Source organism: Fundulus heteroclitus, chromosome 21 (genome assembly GCF_011125445.2).
Source record: "Fundulus heteroclitus isolate FHET01 chromosome 21, MU-UCD_Fhet_4.1, whole genome shotgun sequence".
In the NCBI taxonomy this organism is placed as follows: domain Eukaryota; kingdom Metazoa; phylum Chordata; class Actinopteri; order Cyprinodontiformes; family Fundulidae; genus Fundulus; species Fundulus heteroclitus.
This window is the reverse complement of record NC_046381.1, coordinates 10803956-10825273: the sequence shown is the minus strand read 5'-3', so window position 1 is coordinate 10825273 and position 21318 is coordinate 10803956. Positions and strand designations below refer to the sequence as shown.

At 41.5% G+C, this 21318-nt stretch overlaps 1 protein-coding gene across 1 annotated transcript in view; it reads right to left on the bottom strand.

The window, feature by feature from the left end:
- Window positions 1–21318, bottom strand: part of ptprn2 (protein tyrosine phosphatase receptor type N2) — a 212557-nt gene that overhangs the window by 114373 nt on the left and 76866 nt on the right. Inside the window, exon 10 of the mRNA XM_036125606.1 lies at window positions 14864–14943. Within this exon, the coding sequence (XP_035981499.1) occupies window positions 14864–14943 (80 nt within the window). The remainder of the gene's footprint in view (window positions 1–14863; window positions 14944–21318) is intronic.

Here is a 21318-nt window from a genome sequence, read left to right as displayed (position 1 = left end):
AGAAACCACTGAAGGTTGCCCAAGACAGGTCCAGAACAGCCACCTAAATGGTAAGAATAAAGCCGTCAGCACATATGGCCAGTCAGTCCCCTGATGCATCCCTGGTATAACTGTGAGATAAAAGCTACAACAATTAAGGCAAAAAAAGCCCCATACAACAAATGGAAGAGTTCATCCCAAGTCTAGCACCTTCAGACTATAACACAAAGCATGTGGATTGAGGCAGTAGGTAGAGAATCTTAGGGCCACTATCCAGGACAAAAGCTCAAAGATCCAGGAGTAGATCAGGAAGATGGCCCCCAGCAAAGAACTGTAAAGCAATTGCCTCAGGCAGCAGAAACCCATGGTGGAGAAAGAGAAAGACAAGCATCCCCCATGAAAGGATAAGTCCCTGCACAGCATGAGCCATTGGCAGATCGAGGAAGTGGCTGAGATACTGAGAAATCCCACCCGTGGCTGTAAAAAAACTGATCTGAAAGATGCCACAGAGGCTCTAATTGTCACAGGTACAGGTTTAGTACAAAGACAGCGTGGCCAAAATACGTGTAGGGGGTAGAAATAAAGGCTTTCAATCATGTCGCTGGTTGAGTTGGACGGTGTACACCGTCATGATGGCAGCAGAAGACACAGTATGATCCAGAGAGCAGTGTAGGGCTGCAAAGAAGCTTTGTTTTCACATTGACTGGCTAGTTTTGGGTGCAGTTCGAGAGATGTCTCGTGTCTGTTGGCTTTGCAGGTATTCAATGGCGTGCTCCGCGGTCAGAGTTCAACAGATTTAAACTTTGATCACAGCTGAGCTCAAGGGCCACTGAACTTCTCACTGTGTGCCACTTGTGCGTTGATCAACGCAGCGCAGCATCGCTGCCGTATGGCACAGGCTTGACAAATAAACGAATTTCACAGCAAAATGCTGCCAGAGCCGCTTTGGTCTAAATAGCACTGTTACACTTGTTTCATACGGCTGGAGAAAAGTCCAGTCATCTCAGCCCTTTCTCTGGCATTGCATTAAAACCTTTAAACAGTAATTCAGAATTGTATAGCAATTCTTAAACAGCAACTTTTTAAACTCTTGGTAGCCTTTGATAGTGGGATCTGGTCAGTGTGCTAAATACCTGTCAATATTTGGGGGGGTCCCCATCTCCCGATTGTTGCGCAATACCGATCTAAATTTTCTCAATATGCAGTAGGCCTATAACATTATAATGTCAAAACCAAAGTCAGCTTTAATGTTAATTCTTCACATTCACCAGACATACAAGGACTCGAGAGGACGTTCCTCATTCACCAACAGTGAAACAGATAAAGTGCACAGGCACAACAGATAAGATCAGTTCCTAATACTAAAATTTAAACATTTTTAGTATTAATCCCCCTGGGATCATTAAAGTATATCTGATTCTGATTCTGATATTTGTGAATAAATGTTTTGAATTTTAAATACTGGACATGTTGAGCTTAAACATTTTTCAGTGACCATTAGTGACAAAAAAATATTTCATTTTTAATTTTTTTGACAAAATTTAAGACCCCTTTTTAACTTTGCTTTTGAGGCTTTGAGGGGGTCTCATGGGTTAATCGGGGGGGGGGGTCGAGCCCCCCCGGACCCCCCTGTATTTCGCACTCTGGATCTGGTCTATGCCTACTTATATAATGCGATGCAATTTCAGATCAACTTTGGCATTACAGCCCCTTATTCGATATGTGGATATTCATTATCCATGCATCCATTTTCTATACCAACTTAATCCAGGCAGAATCTCCAGCAGTCAATGGGTGAGAGTAAGGGTAAACTCTGGACAGCTCACCAGTCTATCACAGGGCGAAAGGACCATTCATCCCCACCCCTTAGAGTCAAGGGCAGTGTTTAAGTTGCCAGTTAACCCGGCAGTCATGTTTACGGGCTGTGGGAAGAAATCAACGGTCCCAGAAGGACCCCACACACACATGGCGAGAACGTGCAAACTACATGGGAAAAGGCTTTGACCACAATTGTTTGAAAGGATGTGCCACCATGCAGATAGATATTAAAATAAATCTGGGAAAACCAGTGTTTTAACCTAAAGTTAAACAATTATGGCACATTTTTTTTCTTCAAGAACGACAAATTATTCAAATTTGCAGGGATTTATTTTTGGTCTTAAAACAGGAGTTTAGACAGAAGCGCTGTTTAAGCATCTGCAACGTGCTGGTTCAATTTACAAATGCTAATTGCTGATGAGTATAAGGCACCTTTAATGCGTCAGTATCATGCTTTGACACATTTCGTATTTAAACTCACTGCTCTGTCTCCTTCCTGATCCGTTTCCCGTTTCGAAGCTTTTATCCACCTCTGAAACAATGCATATTCAGTTTTTGTTTATGAGCACAGGGTCTCTGTGGGTGTTTGGGAAAGGTTTGGAGTGCCGTGTTTCAACCCCCCCCCCCTCCCCCCCACTCATTAATCTCCCACAGTTCGCTGATAGCTTCGTTGTGTCCACTAGAAATCGCTTTCAATTATTCATGCCCATTTTCCACAAATACCTTGGAGATGGAATTAGCAAATAAACAATGCCAGGCAACACTAATCCTCGTCTATAGCACAGATCCTTTTAATGCACCGGAGATCAGGCCTGCTGTTGACAGGCACCTGTTACTGTCTCCGGCTGCCTCGCAACAGCAGCGCCGACACAGTAGACGTGCTTAAAGGAACGCCGCCGCCGCCGCCTTGACCCCAAACTAAAGGTGCAGGAATAATACCGAGCAACAACAGAGAGGAGGAGAGCAAGAACTGGATGAATATGTCTGACAAGGATAAACAGGATGAAGAGGAAGCATGAGACAAGGCCCCCCCCGATTCATCTCCTGGAACACGCTCAGCTCGGATATTTCCCCGCACATGACACCTTCTTTCGCTGTGACGAGCAAAAAAGGAAGTCAGCGGTTACGAATCCTCGCTCTCCAGGGTTAGATGCGAGCGCCCAAAACGAGACGTTTAAGACTGACTTACAGACGCCCGAGCGTTTTATTTTTAAATAGTCGTCTTTGAAAATGTAAGTTATTTTCTCTTCCTCGAGGCGCTGTTGGATGGAAGAAAAAGACAAAAAAAACAAAAAAAACAACAACCCACATTTGACCTTGGAATTAAAAAGATGTTTATTGCCGTGTTTCTCCTGAAACAACACACACAATATTTAACAGTTTACCGTGAGTCACGCAGCTCTGGTTATCGGGCGCCCTGCAGCCAGCACACACACACACACACACACACACACACACACACACACACACACACACACACAGACACACACACACACACACAGACTGATGCACATGTGTGTTGGTGCAGTGCATAAATTACCTATGGTAACAGGGAGTAAAGATTTCTGTGATCAACAATGCATAAGACAGGAAAGTGAGACGTGTCATTTCAGATAAGCATCACGTTAGGTTTATGTATTCATGTGCGCGTGTATATACTGTATATATGTTTATACGCGGGTGTATTTGCCCTCTAGCAGGCGGGTGGATGATGCACAGAAGCCTAAAAAAGTACCAGAGATACTGAGAGAACATAGCGAGAGTGACGACTGAGAAGTATGCTTGTAGCCGGATGACACATACACACATGCACACAGAGGTTTTTTTTTTTTTTTTCGTTTTTTTTCTCTCCACACACTCACTCACAGAGCCGGGGGCAATGGAGGAGAAGAGACCGAGGAAGACTTTGATCACCGAACTGAGCACATTCAAGCACTCAACCAGAGAGGGCAGCCAGTGATGAAGAGGAGTGGAGAGTGCCCAGGGAGGGGGGGTTGGGGAGGGGGGTGGAGAGGAAGGACGATGAGGAAAAAGGAATCCTGTTGTTTTCCGACCTCTGCACTCATTGATACAGATGTTAAGGTATGAGCGTGGGGATAGCCAGGCATCTAACGCGGATCCAACAACGCTCGAAAAAACAAGCAATGTTTTCCCTGACATGAAAAACCCTGGTTTGACGAAAGCAATTTCATTTCAGCCCCTATGTGCCTGGACATGAGCGCCCCGAAAAGTGTGTGCCAGCATTCCCGAGATTTAATTCACACTTATTCCTTCAGCCTCCGGTGGCTCGCCGACTTCTGAAGGGTTAATATTGCAACACCGGGCAGAGACACAGGTGTGTCACACAGGAATCCCTTCAGATCACAGCGCCATGCAGAAGTATTCACACCGCCGGTTGAACTTTTCAGCGTTTCGCCGCGTTAAAACCACAAAACCTTGTGTGATAGAGCAACTCAAAGTAGTACATAGCTGTGTATGGGGAGGAATAGTATGGTCATCCATTCTTTGGCAAATAAAGGTCTGGAAAGAGCAGTGTCTATTTGTTTTCAGCCCTGCTGAGTCAATACTTTGTTTAATCTTTTTTTCCTGTGACTCCAGCTACAGGTCATTTAAGAATTGTCTCCACCAGCTTTACATGTGTAGAGTTGAGACTTTTGACCATTCTTCTTCTAAAGCCCAGACAGACTGGATGGAGAGCATCTGTGAACAGTGAAGCTAAGTCTTGCCACAGCTCCTCCCCTGGACTTACATTTGAACTTTGACTGGGCCACTCTAACACAACAACAGGGGTGTTAAACTAGTCATCGAGTGCATCACGTTTCCCTGGTCTAACACAAATATATCAAAGATCTGATTTGACTACTTAGCATTTAACCAAGTGCTACAGCGTCCTTCTAATGACCTAATTCAGATCCATGTAACAGTTGTGCGACACTGTTGCAGGACCTCGGTTTGACATCTGTGATCTAAACCATTCCCTTGTAGCTCCGGCTGTATGCTAAGTGTCATTGTCCTGATGGAAGGTGAACCTTCGCCCCAGTCTCAAGTCTTTTGCTACACCTAACTGTTTTTTTCAACCTGGATTGATATGCATTTAGCTCCTTCCGTCTTCTCATTTTCCAAATCTGACCAAATTATCTTTTTCTCACAACTTTGGAAGTTATCTGTGAGTAAAAAAAAAAAAAAAATCAGTTTTTTTCTTGCTTTCTTTGGGAAATTGTTTTATGTTCTGCCCCGGAAGGCAAGTGAGAGAAATTAATAAAAAAAATTAAGAGAGTTATTTTTATTTGTTCCTGTAATATTTTATTCCACCACTAGAGGCACTGGAGTAAAACCCCAGACATTCACTAACTAACCTGACTCTCGCCAGATGGATTTCGTTCCACGGAGCTCCACACGTCCATCTGGGATTGCTCCATGTATTTCAGAAAGAGGGGTCTTATCAGAAATCCGTGCATTTGATTGGAAAAATCACTTGTTTTGTCAGTAAACCATTTTTACTGACATCCTCCTTCAACCACTCACACTGACACTGACGAGAGCGAGGGAAAACCAAAACAGAACAGCCACCGTCATGGATATAGCACTATGTCAGTGTTCTTTTAAAAAAAAAAATAATAATAATTACCCGTATCAATTGGACCATAAAGCGCATTGGATTATAAGAAGCATTAAATATTCTTCACATTTCACGACGCCCCTCCACGGACACACAGATTGAGCGAGAGAGCCATTTGTCATGGCAAAATTTTATATATGTAGGTTAAAGCCAGGCTATAAGAGCTGAGCAGTTCTCTCCTCCTCTTTCTCTGCCACGGAAAACCGGCCTGCTCTGCGAGTGCATGAAACAGTTTCAAAATAACTCAGAACGGCGAAAACATCCAGCCAAGATTTTAACTTTTGATATCTGTTATGCTCAAATACTGCACACAACCCCGCCCCCTCAGCAAGCCCCGATAAAGCAGAGAAGTACTGGGCCGGTTGGAGGACCAAAGCCCCGGGAATGTAAAGCGTGGGTAAATGAAATTAGTCAGGAAAATGTGTATGGAAATGCTATCCGTGATTTGCAAAGCCCCAGGCTTTTGAGTAGCAATGGAAAAGGGGCTATTGTTGCCGCTTGCTCCTTCGCTGCGAGCCGTAACTGTTGTCTGAATCCAAACACAATCACTTCTCTGATACGTCACATCTACGAACATCCGGTCCGGTGATCCTGATTGGCCCGTCCATTTTATGGGGTATTGAAATCCCTCCCAATGGCAGCGAGTCCAGATGGATGTGTGGAGCCGCGTGGATCTCTGCGGAACTACATCCATCCAAGAGTCAGGTTATTAACAAATGGCTGTTTTGTTAAAATGGAGACTCAAAGGGCTGGCTTTCAAGAACCAATGTCCCATATTCTAAATGGGATTTTATATATTTGTTTCAACTGCGGATTACTTTAAAAGTTGCGAGAAAAAGATGTTTTGGTCACACTTTACACAAAATTAGCCTGTAAATGTTTTATTTCTTTTCACTTGCTTTTCAGGACTTCCATATTATTGGCCAATCGACCTTGAAAGCTAGATTCATGGAGTGCACAAGCAACAGGGATCCTTCCACCTGAGCGCTGGATCTCTCCAGCCCCTCCAGAGTTGCCATGAGGTCCCTTGGCTCCTTCTCTGAATCATGCTCTCCTTGTCCACCCTGTCAGTCTAGGCTAGCTTGAAACTAGATTGAACAGGGCTCTCTGAGGTGTCTTCACTGAATAAATGTATTTTTTACTCTTTTTTACTAATCTGATGACTTCTGAAGGTGATTGCTTTTTACTGGATTTTGTTTAGAGGTATCACAGAAAAGAGGAATGAATACAAATATGTACTAAAGTACATGTTATGTGCTACTTTGTGTTGGTCACGTGATGTCCAATAAAATCCATTGAGGTTCGTGATTGTACTGCGACAAAGTATGGAAAAATGAGAGGGGAATAAATATAAAAGCATTGTTCATTGTAAGACAGGCAGCCGTGGAACTACAGATTCATCCTCCACTCCTGAGATGCAGGTGGATAAACCGTGGTGCTGTTTGCGAAAAGAACAGGTAATTATCGCTGGCATTTTGACAAGTGTTTGCCAGAGTGAAGGTCAACTCTGTCTGCGTGGGAGATCTATGCTAATCTGCTCAGCTGGAAAAGACTACCATTCACCACTCAAATGGTAGCTGGCTCCATCACGCAGTCACAGTGTTTCCATTTTAGAGTTGTCTGGTGTGTGTGTGTGTGTGTTTGAAAGAGGGCGAAGCGCGAGTGCGTGGGCCTCTGAGCACATCTTACACGGCCTCTAAAGAGGAGACAGAAAAGACAGACAGACGGAGTGACAGGCAATAGGATCCCAGTCATATATAGGCTGCCTCTCACGCGTCTTTAAAACAAAGCAACCGGCCATATTTACCTCTCTGCACCTCTGGCTTACGTTTTTAAAGCCCATTTATATTATATTTTATTCCTCCTATAGAATCTTCTCTCAGAATAATTTATGAGCAGATGGTAAAAAAAAAGTGGGAAAAAGAAAAGGTGAAAGGGAGTTGTTTGGAAACAGGAGGGCATGCTGCTAGGACCTGATCTCGTCCTTTTCCCATCACTCCTTCTGAATTACCAGAGCAGCTCCTCACCCCCCATATGGGCCCGTCAGTACCTGCTGAGGGCATATAGGCTCATACTATTCATTGCTGCACTGATGTGACTAAAGATGTTTGCTTTCCAAGAATTACACCCAGTGAGCATTTTTGTATTTTGTAAAAAAAAAAAAAAAGTGTTTTCCCCCTTCATGGTCCCTTATTGTTTTGCACGCTTGTCACACTTCAAGTGTTTCAGAACAACAAAACACTGTAAATATTAGTCAAAGACAGCACAAGTAAACACAAACGGTAGTTTTTAAAATGTTTTTTTTATTATTATTCAGGGAGAAAAAAACCTACATGGTCCTGTGTGGGAAAAAAATCTCCCCTAAATAGCTGGTTGGGCTAACCTTTGGAGCAACAACTGCAATCAACGTGATGAGAATCTTTGTGTCTTGTTCACGAATGATTGGAGGATGGAACAAAAAAATGCAGAGATGAATCAGTGGTTCCTCTGCTGTAACGGATCTAGCTGAGCCAAAAAGCAAAGCTCTTTATTTATCGTTCCAAATCTCACCTATGATCATGAGGTATGGAAAAAAAAAACAAGATCCCTGATACTTGAGCTTTCTCCTGGGGGTGGCAGTGCTCAGCCTTAGAGATAGGGTGAGGAGCTCTTGTCTGGGAGGAGCTCATAGTTGAGCCGCTGCTTCTTCACATCGAAAGAGGTCAGTTGAGGTGGTTTGGATATCTGATCAAAATGCCCCCTGGGGGCCTCCCTTTGGGGATGTTCTGGGCATGTCCACTGGGAGGAGCACCCGGGGTGGACCAGGACTCACTGCAGGGAATTCAGCTTTACGCAACTTTAAATTTAAAGCACAAATATTTTCCAGAAATTCTTTTTTTTTTTTTTTTACAAATCAGGCAATATTGTGACGATAACCTGTGTCCAAAGTCTACAAGCTAAAGATTGGATGAAATTTAATGTATTTATAAAATGTTGTTTTTTTACAGTGCGGTAAAATTGTATTTGCCCCCTCGCAAATGTCTTTTTTTGTCTTTTTGTCCCACTTAAATGTTTCAGATGAAACAAATTTTTATATCAGAAAATAACCAGAGTATGTACAAAAATGCAGTTTTCAAATGAATGATTTTATGGTGGATTTTCTTCTTCAACACGATTTACTTTGGAATTTGGAAACTTTCTGTCACACCTGTCATCTCCTTGGCTTTCGCTTACGTGTGACTCCGCGTGTGCTAGGACAAAAAAGACAGAAGCCGGGGCAGGAAACACGGGGGCCGACATTGTCTGCGTCCACATCTCTGCGTGTCTCCCTCAGGGTGACAGCCATGTGTCAGGGTCTCTGCTCTCCTCTCCAGATGGCCCAGCAAGTTGCTCCCAGGGTCCTTATGATCCCGGCACTCATTGACCAAGGCCGGGGTTCTCACGGCCTGGGGGCCTGCCGGCTCATTGCTGTGGCCTGGCCTCTGGGGCCTTTGAGGCCTCTAAGGGGCTTGGGGGTCACCCAGCCGTGACAGCCAAGACAATAGGAGTGTCCTCACCCAGCTCCCCAGGCTCCACCTATCAGCCGTGGGTTAACGCGCACATATCCCCATCACAAACACTGGTATCTGGTCTGGGACATCCTGACCCCTCTGGAGTCGGCAGACTTCAGATTTTCTTATGCAAAACACTCAAATTCATTAGGCGTACCTATAATTACAACTGTAAAGCAGGCCTATATCACAAATTTAAAAACAGAATCAATCACGCCAGGACATAATTATACAATAACACTTTATGAAGCCAGAGCACTCATCCTACATATAAAAACCGCCTACTCGCTTGCATAGAGTAGGAACGTGTAAGTGGATCAAATCCATCATCGGCAACAAAACGTCACTCCGCGGTGAGCAAAAGCAGCTCTGGCAGATCTATTATCCCCCCACTGAAGGTGATTTACATGTTTAGAAATCACTGTGAGGAAGCAAGAAAAAAGTAGAGCTCTAAACAACACATTCCAGCGTCGCTTTTTAACAGCTTGGCTGCCACTTCATCAAATATTGAACAAATCATTTTCTTGGCGCAGTATGAACACAGCTGCAAAAAAAAAAAAAGAAGAAAAAAAAAAAAGAGTTGCACACATCCACACGAACAAACACGGACACACAGATTGCCTTGTAGTTTCGATAAAGCAGCAGCTTTCTCTTTTGTTTCGTAGCCGAGCAGGGATTAGGCAGTGCCGGGCTTTGTCCTGCAGTTTTCCAGTTGAGCAGCACACAAGAGAACTCTACCTCCACTAATACAGTCAGACCTCCCAGCAGGCCTTTCACCGCACAGCCGCTAAGAACCTGCTGCAGAAAAAAAGATGCTTTTCAACCAGTTATCAAATCTCTTCTATACTGTCCGTGCCTTTCAGCCAAGTCTTTTTGTCTTTTCGTTTCAATGGGGCATTGAACGCATCGAAAAGAACTGATGGGCAGATAGATGGACAGCAGAATGTAGCAGAGCCATATTAATCTTGTTTAGACACCACCGAGTACAGTGAACGTAACAACCATGGAGGTTTAATTTATATGATAATATAGACTTTAAGTAACTAAAACTGACACTTCTCAGTTTTTTTTTTTACCTTGACATGACAAAAACCTTCCAGGGAGCATAGTTAAATAATTAAAATAGTCAATAGCTCAAATCAGTAAATACAGGATACTCAATAACCGCAGACCAGAACATCAAAGTTCTTTAATCTGTTTGGAAAGTTTGTAGCAACAGGTTTAGGAAAAAGCTGAGTTTTCTTCTGCATTTATGGTTAACTACAGATATCAGTGGCAGAAAACAATTATTTTATTAGGTAAACTGTGTGGGCGGAAAATCAAAAATATAATTTTCTTTTTACCAGTGTAATCAAAGGTAAAAAAAAAAAAAAGAAGAAGGAAAAACAAATCACGCTAGAAACCACCACAGCCTTTGGTGATCAGATAGGAAAAAGACTCAGAAGTTGGGTATTTTCAGTAAACAGGAAACATTTAAAAATTAAGCCAGAGAACGCAGGAAAGTGGTAAAAAGCTATCTGATCATGGCTATCGCTCTGCTGGTATTTGTCATTTTGCTTCTTTGTCAGTTATTACCCAAATAATAAATTGTGAGCCACCCTGACTGGAGATTGGCTGGTCAGACACACAATAAATATTTTTCCAATCAGTTAACCCTCCTAAGTTTGTCACATATACGGTTAACAAAGCTCAGTGATTCCAACTTTGAGATCACTACATTTAGCAATAATTAACATTTGGTATTAAGACACCTCCAAGGACCTTTTAGAATTACAATTGGCTTTAATCGGCAAGTTTGTACACACAAACAAGGAACCTGACTTCAGCCTGGGAACAGGATAACCCTCTGGGAGTGTCGGTACGTGGACCTGGGAGTATAGAATGGGTGTATTCAGTGCGAGTGTGTGTACAGCATCCCCTTTTTTTTCTCATGTGTGGTTACGAGCGTTTGCATGTGAGGGCCACAGGGTGGGGAAGTGTGAATGTGATCGTGTACCTGGTTTTGTGTTTGTCTTTTTGTCAGGCTGGGTTTTGGGCAGCGCCCTCTCCTGGGGCATCTCGGGTCTCCACTAAGTGTGGAGCCCACCCCCGTCCCCCGTCCCCCGTCCCTCCATTGGGTGGCGCCTTGACCCACAGGTGCGTTGGTGGTCCTCCGTGTCCGGGGCTGTGTGCTAGCTCACTCCTGGCAGCTGCTTCATGGGGCCTGGGCTCCCTAGCTATGTTGAGGCCCCACTGGGGACGGGGTGCCCCTGGGCCTCGGGTCTCTGGGCCCATGACTGGATCCGCTCTAGCGTAGCTTGCTGTCAGCAGGGCCCACGGGCTCTCTGCTGCATCTCCAGAGGGCTTCGGCACTGTGGCTGCTGGGGCATTTCTTCGGGCTCCTCTCTGCTCTTCCCTGGGATGGGGTAGGCAACTGTCCCTGCGTTGGACCTTCTTGGGGTCCTGTGCTCTGGGGGACCTTTCGGGTGTCTGGAGTTATGGTTTCTCCGGTGTCTGCCTTACCGTTCGGGGTTTGGATCTTTGGCTCCTCACAACCACTACTGAGCATTTTTCTTATGGACAAACCTTATATATACAAGTTCACTCTCGCAAACACCAACAGGTGCTTGGATCCAGGTGCTTTCAGCTTCATTTCTGTACAGATAAACTCTATCATTAGCTTTCACTGTCACTATATACATGTGGTATTAAATAATACTGTATATTTTTCAGTGATGTTTTCAAGGCATTGGTTTTTTGCACCTTTGATACTCTTTTGATTGGTTTTGCTGTTCTTTTCATATCTCTTTCGGCAGGTGGAGAAGCAAACTCTGGGGATGTTATCTTGTACACTCTTTTTCCACTGCTCCATTTTTTTCACCTTTTCTCCTTTTTAGTGTTTTGCCTAATCTTTTTCTTTTCCTTTTCTATCTCTTTTACATTTCTGTTTCTGTGTCAATTGAACTTGAAATAATCCCAAAATAATATCTAATAAAGTTTTTTGCATATATATCAAGAAGAGCACTATAGCGATAGCAGTAATGCTCCACTTGTGAAAGTAAATCTGTTGGACTCTCTTTGGCATCAAGACAACAATTCTTAATGCTACACTACCAGACAGGACATGTAAAAAAGTGGACCTGCAAAGCTTTGGTCTGAATTCCTCGTTTTATGGTGCTCCACAGCCCCTTATTTGCCCCTGTTCTAAGGTTTATCAGAGAGCAACTGGTTTTGCTGCTATCTCTTTAAATCTGAAGGAGCCACTTCACACCTCCAGGTCTTCATGCATTTCACTCCACCAAGTTTGGCCATTTTTGTAGTATTCTTCAGGATTGACCACAAAATTGCGGTAAAATAAATAGAAATGTTGGATTTGTGAAATTGGTGAGCCAGAAGTCCATGACCTTGTTTTGCATTTCCACAGTAAATACTGTGACATCATTGTTTAAACAATGTAATGGACAATAGAGAAAACTGAACGGTTTGAAAAATTACCCTTGCCTGCAAGCTGAATTTTCACGGTATTTCTGCATTCACAAACACACGAGAATCCATCTTGTATCGCGCTCCCATCTCAACCGGTCAGGCCCAAACCAAAAAGGATGGCCAATCACGCTGCATTATCATGGTTTAAGACCGGACATACCAGCTGTGATGAAACTGAGAGGTGCCAAGCTCACAGCCGAACCTAAATAAACATGGCAGCCCAGCCGGATGCATGCATAGCTGCTGCTATCTCATCTGTTTTGTGTGTGATTGTCATGAGTTTCACCATCCAAATAAGTGCACCTTGACTAGCTTAACTTGTTGTGATTTCTCATGGCACCTGCAGCTTCTCTTTTCATTTGATACCGTGATTGTCTAAAAAAAAACTTTAGTTGGCGGGCACTAGGTGTCCCTTCAGCCAATCAGCTCGGAGAGTCCTGCTATATGTCCCTCCTTTCCCTGAACGGCTTCGATGGTAGCAGGCCCAGATTGATAATGTGCAAAACGGAGAGTGCTCCACATTATCAATGTGGCTTTTCAGGTTATTGAAAAATATGACCCAAAAATATTATAAAGATATATATATATATATATATATATATATATATATATATATATATATATATATATATATATATATATATATACAGCACCTGCAGAGATTACGTTAAAATTTTCTGCTAAATTGGATTTTGTATCATATTTCCCCTTTAAACTGAGCCACCTGATCTAAAAACAGTCAACAGGAACTAAAACTTTGGTAAAAATTACAAGTGAAATGCTTTGTTTGTGTTTTCTTTAACATTAATGCAAAATATGTCTGTTGTCAGAGATAATGTCTGAACAGGACTAGACACGGCATCTTCCCTAGCTGCAGGTTAAAAAAATGCAAATGTCTTCATAAAAATTCAATTAATAGCTTAACACTCCCACACAGATAATGAATTTCTGACGACTGTACATGTATTTTTGAGCTTATAAGCTGGCCACAGATAAAATACACAGAAACCTGGAATATTATTAGTTTTTTTCTTAATAACTACCACAAAGCTTCTTGCTGCAGACTGAACTCTGGATGCAGCGGAGGGGGTTTGATGAGTTCATTAGGAGGCCACGTCATTTATGCATTGTCACACATAAGGCAAAGGTCAGGATTACCCAGGTGGCCACTGTATGTGGGCGTCACTTTGATTTTTAGATCGCGCCAAAACCGCGACGCTCTTCTGCAACGTGGTAACCGCTTAGAAATCATCACGCTTTTGCCACAACGAATTGGATTCAATGTCCCTGATGGCTTTGTTGGGCTTGAAAATGGATATGAAAGCTTTTATTTCTGATTCCTTTGAACATCAGGAGGAGGGTGAGAACTCATGTCCACTTCACACTGTGGACGGAGTACAGGGACTAAAGCTTGTGCCAGGACTGTTAATTCAAGCTCTCTGCGATTTCTTGGTGCCATTTCAATGCATTTGACAAACACATCTTGTGTTTATTTGGGATGAAAGTGATTTTTTTTAATTACAAGAAGCCCTTCCCTCCACTTTAACAAATTGCTATTCAAGCTGGCTGTGTTCATAATTCATCACCGTGGACCAGGCTGATGATCATGTTGACATAACATTTGGTCTGACATTTCAGCCCTGCTCTTGCCCGTCATTAGCTCTCACCACACGAAACCTCATCACAGTCAGTCACACGGGTTTAGAAGAGGCCAAAAAAAAAAAAAAAAGAGCGAACAAGAAGTAGACAAGAAAATAAATCTAAAAGAAAATCACAGAAGGATAACCTTGGACCTGCCAATCTAAAACCATCATTCATTTTCCTGCTTTTACCAACAGGAAAGTGACAACAAATGCTGCTTCAAATAACACCAACGCACACAAAAAAAACAATAGCGTAGCAACACAATACTGCCAATAACAACACATTTTGATTCCACGAGGGGAATATTGGATCATGCTGAAGCATCGCTGTCCTGCTCCAAGTCATTTCCGGCAGAAACGAGGACACACTTTGAACAAACACACACGGCTGACCGGCTGGAGCGCAGACAATGAGCAGAGGAGCGTGCTGACAGCGACCTGTCGCTTTGTGACAGATCCCCATCAGTCTACATCAATCCAGTGCACACTGCGGACATACAAACTCAGATTGGCCAACACAAACCTGTTTCAAGCTGTCAGTCTGTTGGACCTAACAAACCAAACAAACTGTCCAGTGCATTGTGCGCGAGGATGGGAGTGGGAGGATGGAGGGATCATCATTTCTGTTACTGATGCTCACTGCTGACAATCCTTTTAACGACTAAAGATGATGAAAACCCATGGACCTAAAACTGTATCCCGAAGCAAAGACCGCAACAAAGTGATCTGCCTTGTAAAGGTGAGAATGAATGTCACCAGTGGGATCCTTCTGTGTCGGTGATTAATGGAAGCATGTATGTCAGTCTCACCTGCAAGTTGAACCAGATCTGCAGTGGTCACGTTTTTAGAGTTTGGGCCGACCCTGAACGTCAGTGCAGGACCCAGGACGCTGCAGACAACAAGTTAAGGAGAAAAAAAACACGAGGTTAATGTAAAAGGACCTGTTTCCACTTATATGTATCATTTGCTGCCTAGATTAGTTGGCAACGCGAATCTTCACTGTAGATGTGTCCTACGTCTTCAGCATGACCCTTACGGTTTGCACGTGGTTGCCCAAATGAAGGCTGTCCAAAGAGTTTTTCTAATGTAGTGAGAGGAAACGGTGGCAGCTAATGCCATCTGGTAGTTTAAACAGAGATTTTTTTTTACAAGATTATGCTTTAAGAAGTGGGGTGAGCTTCACTTGTAAATACACACACAGATTTATGTAGTTTCTGCTCTAAAAACAGTGGTATACAATTATCTGTTTTAATGGGATTTCGTTAATGTAGAGATCTAACCACATATGTGCAACTCTATATTAAATATGACAAATTCATTATTATCAGGATATTTGTTAAAAATCATTATGAGATTCAAAAAAAATTCTTTAAAGTCAGGAATTTGCACACACTAACACTTCTTTGTGTTTGATATTACTCCTAATGTATCACTAATACATACAATGTTGGTAGTTGTAAAAGTTGCTGGCTGAAGCTGTTAACAAAGTGTCATCATCCACCAAAATGGGCCAACATGGACCTTGCATAGGCAAGACTCTTCCGCTCCTCATGGGGATGCAAGAAAAAGTTTTCCAAATCCACTCCGGTCATATTTCTTTCCACTGAGGCCTTCCTCTTCTTCTCATAAACTTATACACTCTCAACTCTCAGCCATTTTAAAAGTATACGCTGAGAGCAGCGGAGCGACAACGAACGGCTAACACCGAAGCTAACTGGACACATAAACGCTACAAGCGCGCATGTGCAGCCAGCAAGCGGAAACTAGCAAGGAACGTGCACGCACATTGGCGTTACGTAAGTGCATCACAATGATTGGCATGTGTGACAACCAACAGATAAAGTGACAGAGGGGGGATTGGGCAGGGTGAGACATGAAGTCATCTCATTGGTTCTTTTCATTCAAACCGAATGGCAGTGATTGATCAGGATTTTTACAGGCCTGCAGCTTTCACAGAGATCTAATTTTTTAACCTCCTTTTACTGAGTACATTTAAAGGAAAGATGGCGGGTGAATGCAAAGAGCATAGCGTTATGACTCCCTTAACGCTAGAAGGAGGTTTTTAGATTTACCACAAGCCATCTAGATCCTAATAGGCAATGTGGATTATGACGAGCGCTGTGAAGTTTTTAGTGGGATCGTTCTTGCAAAAAAAATTAAATAAAATGCTATTCATTCTTATCTCTATAAAAGCTCGTAGATGGAATGGATTGCTAACACACAGGATCGGATAATATGTTTTTTTCTAGTTTCCATGATGAAAAGCCTTTATCTGAAGCGGGAATCTTTACTTCTGCTATTTTTCACTAAAAAAGTAAAGGTGAATAGGTCTGATCTCTTTACCCAAACAGAAAATGAAGATTAAAAATTTCCTAAGTTTCACTGTTCAATTTAATGTTTACGCTTCCAACTGGAGCACCAATTAAAGCCTCGCCATTGGGAATTTAGTACCAGAAGCTTTTCTGAATATGATGTAAATCACTATGAGTTTTGCGCTCCTTTTCAGTTTGAGTATGTCCAAGGAGCAAATTACAGTCATTGGCTGAGCAACCTCGCAGCCCTTTTCTGTTACATCGATGCTTGTACTCTTTGCACCCATTCTCTTCTGTCTGGCCTGGAGTTAGCAAGAGACTCCTCACCCTGGAGCAAAATAATTGCTAGAGGTCCCCGAGGTTGGGCATGAAATAAAATCTAACAACTTCTACACACTCTGGTAGAACTACCAGCAATGGTCACAGAGGACAAAAATAACAGCCTAGCAATGTGTAAAGAAAATAAACCCACTCCTGTCTAGTGGAACCTCTTTATATCCCAAGTGAAAATATATTTTATACACCAAGAAGCATAAAATAAAATAGGCTGTTTTTTGTCAAATAAGCCTTTATTGTGGTTTTCCTTCATAACAGCAATCAACAAACTAATGAAACACATTTTATTCCCAGTGAATGATCAAAACGCAAAGGAAATAACATCAAACATAACTTTATGCAACACTGAGATGATTAGCTTTAGCTTGAGACAACGAGGAACAAAACAATAGGTGCAATTATACTATTGTGGTAAGAGCCAGATGCATTGCCCCTTAAAACTGAGCCAAACATTCACAATAAAAGAGCTGAGGATTCAGTTTGTTGACATGTGCTTTCAGTATATTTTAAAATCCCAAAAGTCTTTTTTTTTTAAATCAATTTAGTTGCAAAATGCCAATTGTGTTAATTGAAAGCCAGGAAGCCTAAAAGCAAAGTAAAAATATTAAAACAAAATACATAATTCTTCACCTGAGAGATAGTTAGCACGTCTTTGGGAATCCTGGGAAACACATATGTTGTAAAGTCCAAACTTAATCATACATCTGGCAGATTCAGATCTAAAGTTACTATTTTTCAGCAGGTCTGTTTGTCATAGTCTGTTTCTTACAGAAAGTTAGTCAGGTATCTATCAAAAACATAAAACACTGAAGAAGTATCAGTTATGAAAAAAAACAAACATCCTACTTGTTTTCTGACTATGCAACCAGAACGGCGTCATATCAAGTGTGACTTCATTCCCAGATCCAAGCTTTGTCTTCCACGAAATTTCAAGTACAGTTTTGTTACGAGTCAGATTTCAAGATGGACACCACCAAGATACCTTTTATGCCTTTTCCATAGTTTTTGATTGAATTTGATCTAGCTACCTAAAAAGATAGGTGCATTCTTTGCAGAGGGGTTGTGTAGAATTGATTAGTAATCAGTGTTTCACACATTTTGGAGTAACAGGGAAAAAATTATTTCTGCTATTTAAAAACAATTTTCCTCTCAAAAGTTTTGCCAGAGATTCATGTTTTTGATACGTCTTTCTCATTGCATTTTTTTTTGCCAACCAACTCCATAGCAAAATGTGTTTCTGAATAAAAAAAAAAAAAAAATCAAGATCACAGGATGATATTTATGGTTGGTTTAAAGAAAGAAACAGATTAAAGAAAAGAAAAGAAAAAAAAGAATTTTCCAGACAACTAATAATCTATTTTCAGGGTTTTCACAAAAAAACAACAAAAAAAAAAAAACAATAAAAGTTTCACAAAGCAGAAACCGTGTTTTAAAGAATCAGTAATTAGGGGAAAGTATTTACACGAAGGTATGACTACTTAATATCTTGCATCTTTTTTTTTTTTGTCAGTTAGTTTTTGCTTTTTTTGCCAGATGTAAAGATTGTTCAAATGCGAATAAAGAACCAACATAATTATAGTTTTATGAATAACAAACTGTGTTTTAAATAACCCTTGTTCATTTATCAGTTCAGGTTTGACCACCCTAACTAGGTTAGATGTTGAACTTGTGGAGATCAAATGCAACCCAGAAGAGAAAATAATCCTTAAAGCAGATGACAACGTTAGCATCATTAGCAACTAATGGTTAGCCAGTTAGGGAGCCGTGAATATTAATCATTCATGTTAACTGTCATTACATCACTGTTTGTTTTATTCTTCTGTTTTCCCACACATTGGCATTAAAAGAATTTTAAAGATGGAGGCTTAAAAAACCCTTTTGTGACCAGTTGTTGTCAGCCTGTCCAAATATCTGTCTTCATAAGCCGACTTCCTTCATGCCACTAGAACACTCAAAGTGCCAGTGTTCTTGGCCAGTTCGCCATCTTTCTGCAGGCTTAGGGCAGTAAGGTATCCCACAATGCACTGTGCAACCAGCAGCAGAAAAGGGAGAAAGGTGAGTGCAGAAAGTTTAATTTATAGTTTTCATATGTTTTTAGGTAGGGATGTAGACCACAAACCGTCATCAGCTCCGTTGAGATGCAACGGTTGACGTTTGGTTCCCTGCTGACCACAGCCTGAAGTCAGTACGTCGGCTCTGGCTCCACTCCCTGTTTTCTCGGCTGAAAGCTATAAAGCGTTTGTGAAGTTATATTTTATGGCACTCGTTAACTGCATTGTGTTAATTAGAACACTCAACCGTTTTCCCACACTCTTCAAACAGAGTTTATTTTTATTTACCTTTTAGCATGGATTTAGCATTCAGTGGTAATATATTAAAAACAAATTACTTCTTAACAATCAATTAGTGGGGCTTGAATGTTCCTCATGGAGAAGAAAAACAACATATTTTCCCTAAGACAAGCTGTTCATGTAAAGGTAATTTATTGAAGCGTAAACTGTTTACATTATTCAGCATTTTTCATTGTTTATGCAGACGGCTCGGCAGGAGGAGAGAACACTACGGGAAGCAGTTTTCTGACGGCTCCCAGTGATCGTCAACCCCCTCATCATCTCCCGCCACCCTCTATTCCACCATCTCCTCCTTTTCTTTCAGATTTGTACTGTATTGATACTTGCTGATAAGTTGATATCCAAGCTATTTAATTCAACCTTTTATTTTTAAACGAATGCAATAGTAACTATAAACAAGTAGTCTCTGTTTGCCCTATAGATATAAAAGTCTACCTAAAGATAAGAACAATAAAAATTAGTTAGTGATCAATGGTGTTCAGTAGTTTTAGTAGTTGAACAAATAATGCAGCTGTAAAGCAACAATTATGACCAGATAAATTAAAATTTAACTGTTCTTGAAACTCCTCTTGCTCACACATCCTAAATCTTTGTAAGGTAGCATTAGTTTACGTTTTTAGTACATATTCATGTTACTTCTGTTCTATTACATCTGTAATTGTACAAAACTATGGTTCATTACTTGGTTGGTATTGCTATGGTTCAAAATTTCCTGTTTTGAGGTAGCAATGGATTTGAACACAGTCAATAAAAAAGCAGGTGCATGGTACTGAGTGTGATTTATTAAAGAAACAGACTGAGACAAAGAATCAAGTACACAGAACCAGGGTAAGAACAACAGAAGAATCCAGCGGTGATCGAAGAAACTAGGGAACTAAGGCCTATTCCACGCAAACAAGAAAAAGACGGTACATTTTCATAAACGACTAAGAAAAATAAGTGTGTCAACACATGAGGATGCAGCGCCACTGGAAATGCTGTGTAATAGGTTCGCCATGTCCATTGGTGGCGCTGTGACACTGCCATAGAAACAGGCCAAAAAAACAGACACTTCACGCGAAGTATAGACAGCAGCATGGCTGGGGATCAGACACAAACATACACGTAGCCATAACAAGGCCAATATTTGCTTTAGCATGAACGCAATAGTGGACGACAACGTGTTTGTTGTTATTTGTGAAATTGAGGAGCACGCAGGCTACAGGGAGAGGTGGAGCTATGTCGTCATCGTTTGAGAAAAGAAGCAACTCGCATGGAAACACGGAAACACGCAACCAACATTTTGAAGTTGTTCCACTAAGGGAACCGGTTTGAAAAAAATATCATTTGCGGTCTCCCAAAACGCCAGATCCGTGTGGACAGATTAAATGAAGGCACAAAAGCTAGGGAAGAATCTGAGGTGGTAACTGAAAGAAGGTGAATTAACCACAGAGCGAACTAAAAGAAGACACAAGTAAGTTATTTTGACAAAAAAAAAATATCCTGCCATTATAGTAAGCCATGAGATCTTCTTCCCTTACTATCTACCAATAGCAGCTCTGCAGTACCCTACTTAAAAAAATACTACCCTATTTTCCGGACTATAAGTCGCAGTTTTTTTCATAGTTTGGCCGGGGGTGCGACTTATACTCTGGAGCGACTTATGTGTGAAATTATTACACATTTTTACCGGTATATCATTACACCTGTTATTTTCACACCAAACCGCCAGAGGGCGCTCTAGGCCTGTGTTGAATCAGACGTAAGCGACGTAGAAGCGGAAGTGCCGCATCTTCTACCTCCGGAGTTAACGGAGTTATTTGAAAGTGACACCGAGGATGAAGATTTCACTGGATTTTAGTTATTTGGAGTGACACGGGCGCTTTGGTTAACTTCTTTGCATGTTATTTATGCTATACTTATCTGAATAGCTTTTAATATGTTATGTAAACATACCAGGCACGTTCTCAGTTGTGTCATGTAGCGTAAGCTAACCGTACAATTATTCAGCCTGTTGTTGCCTCCGTTCTGTTTTTATTTAAAATTGCCTTTCAAGATGACATGTCTGTTCTTGATGTTGTATATTATCAAATACATTTCTCCCAAAAATGTGACTTATACTCCAGTGCGACTTATGTATGTTTTTTCCTTCTTTATTATGCATTTTATGGCTGGTGCGACTTGTACTCCGGAGCGACTTATAGTATGGAAAATACGGTATAAACTGCACTTTTTAAATATTTTGGACCATTGCAACTTCCTAAAAAACAAAAACTATGTTAAAAT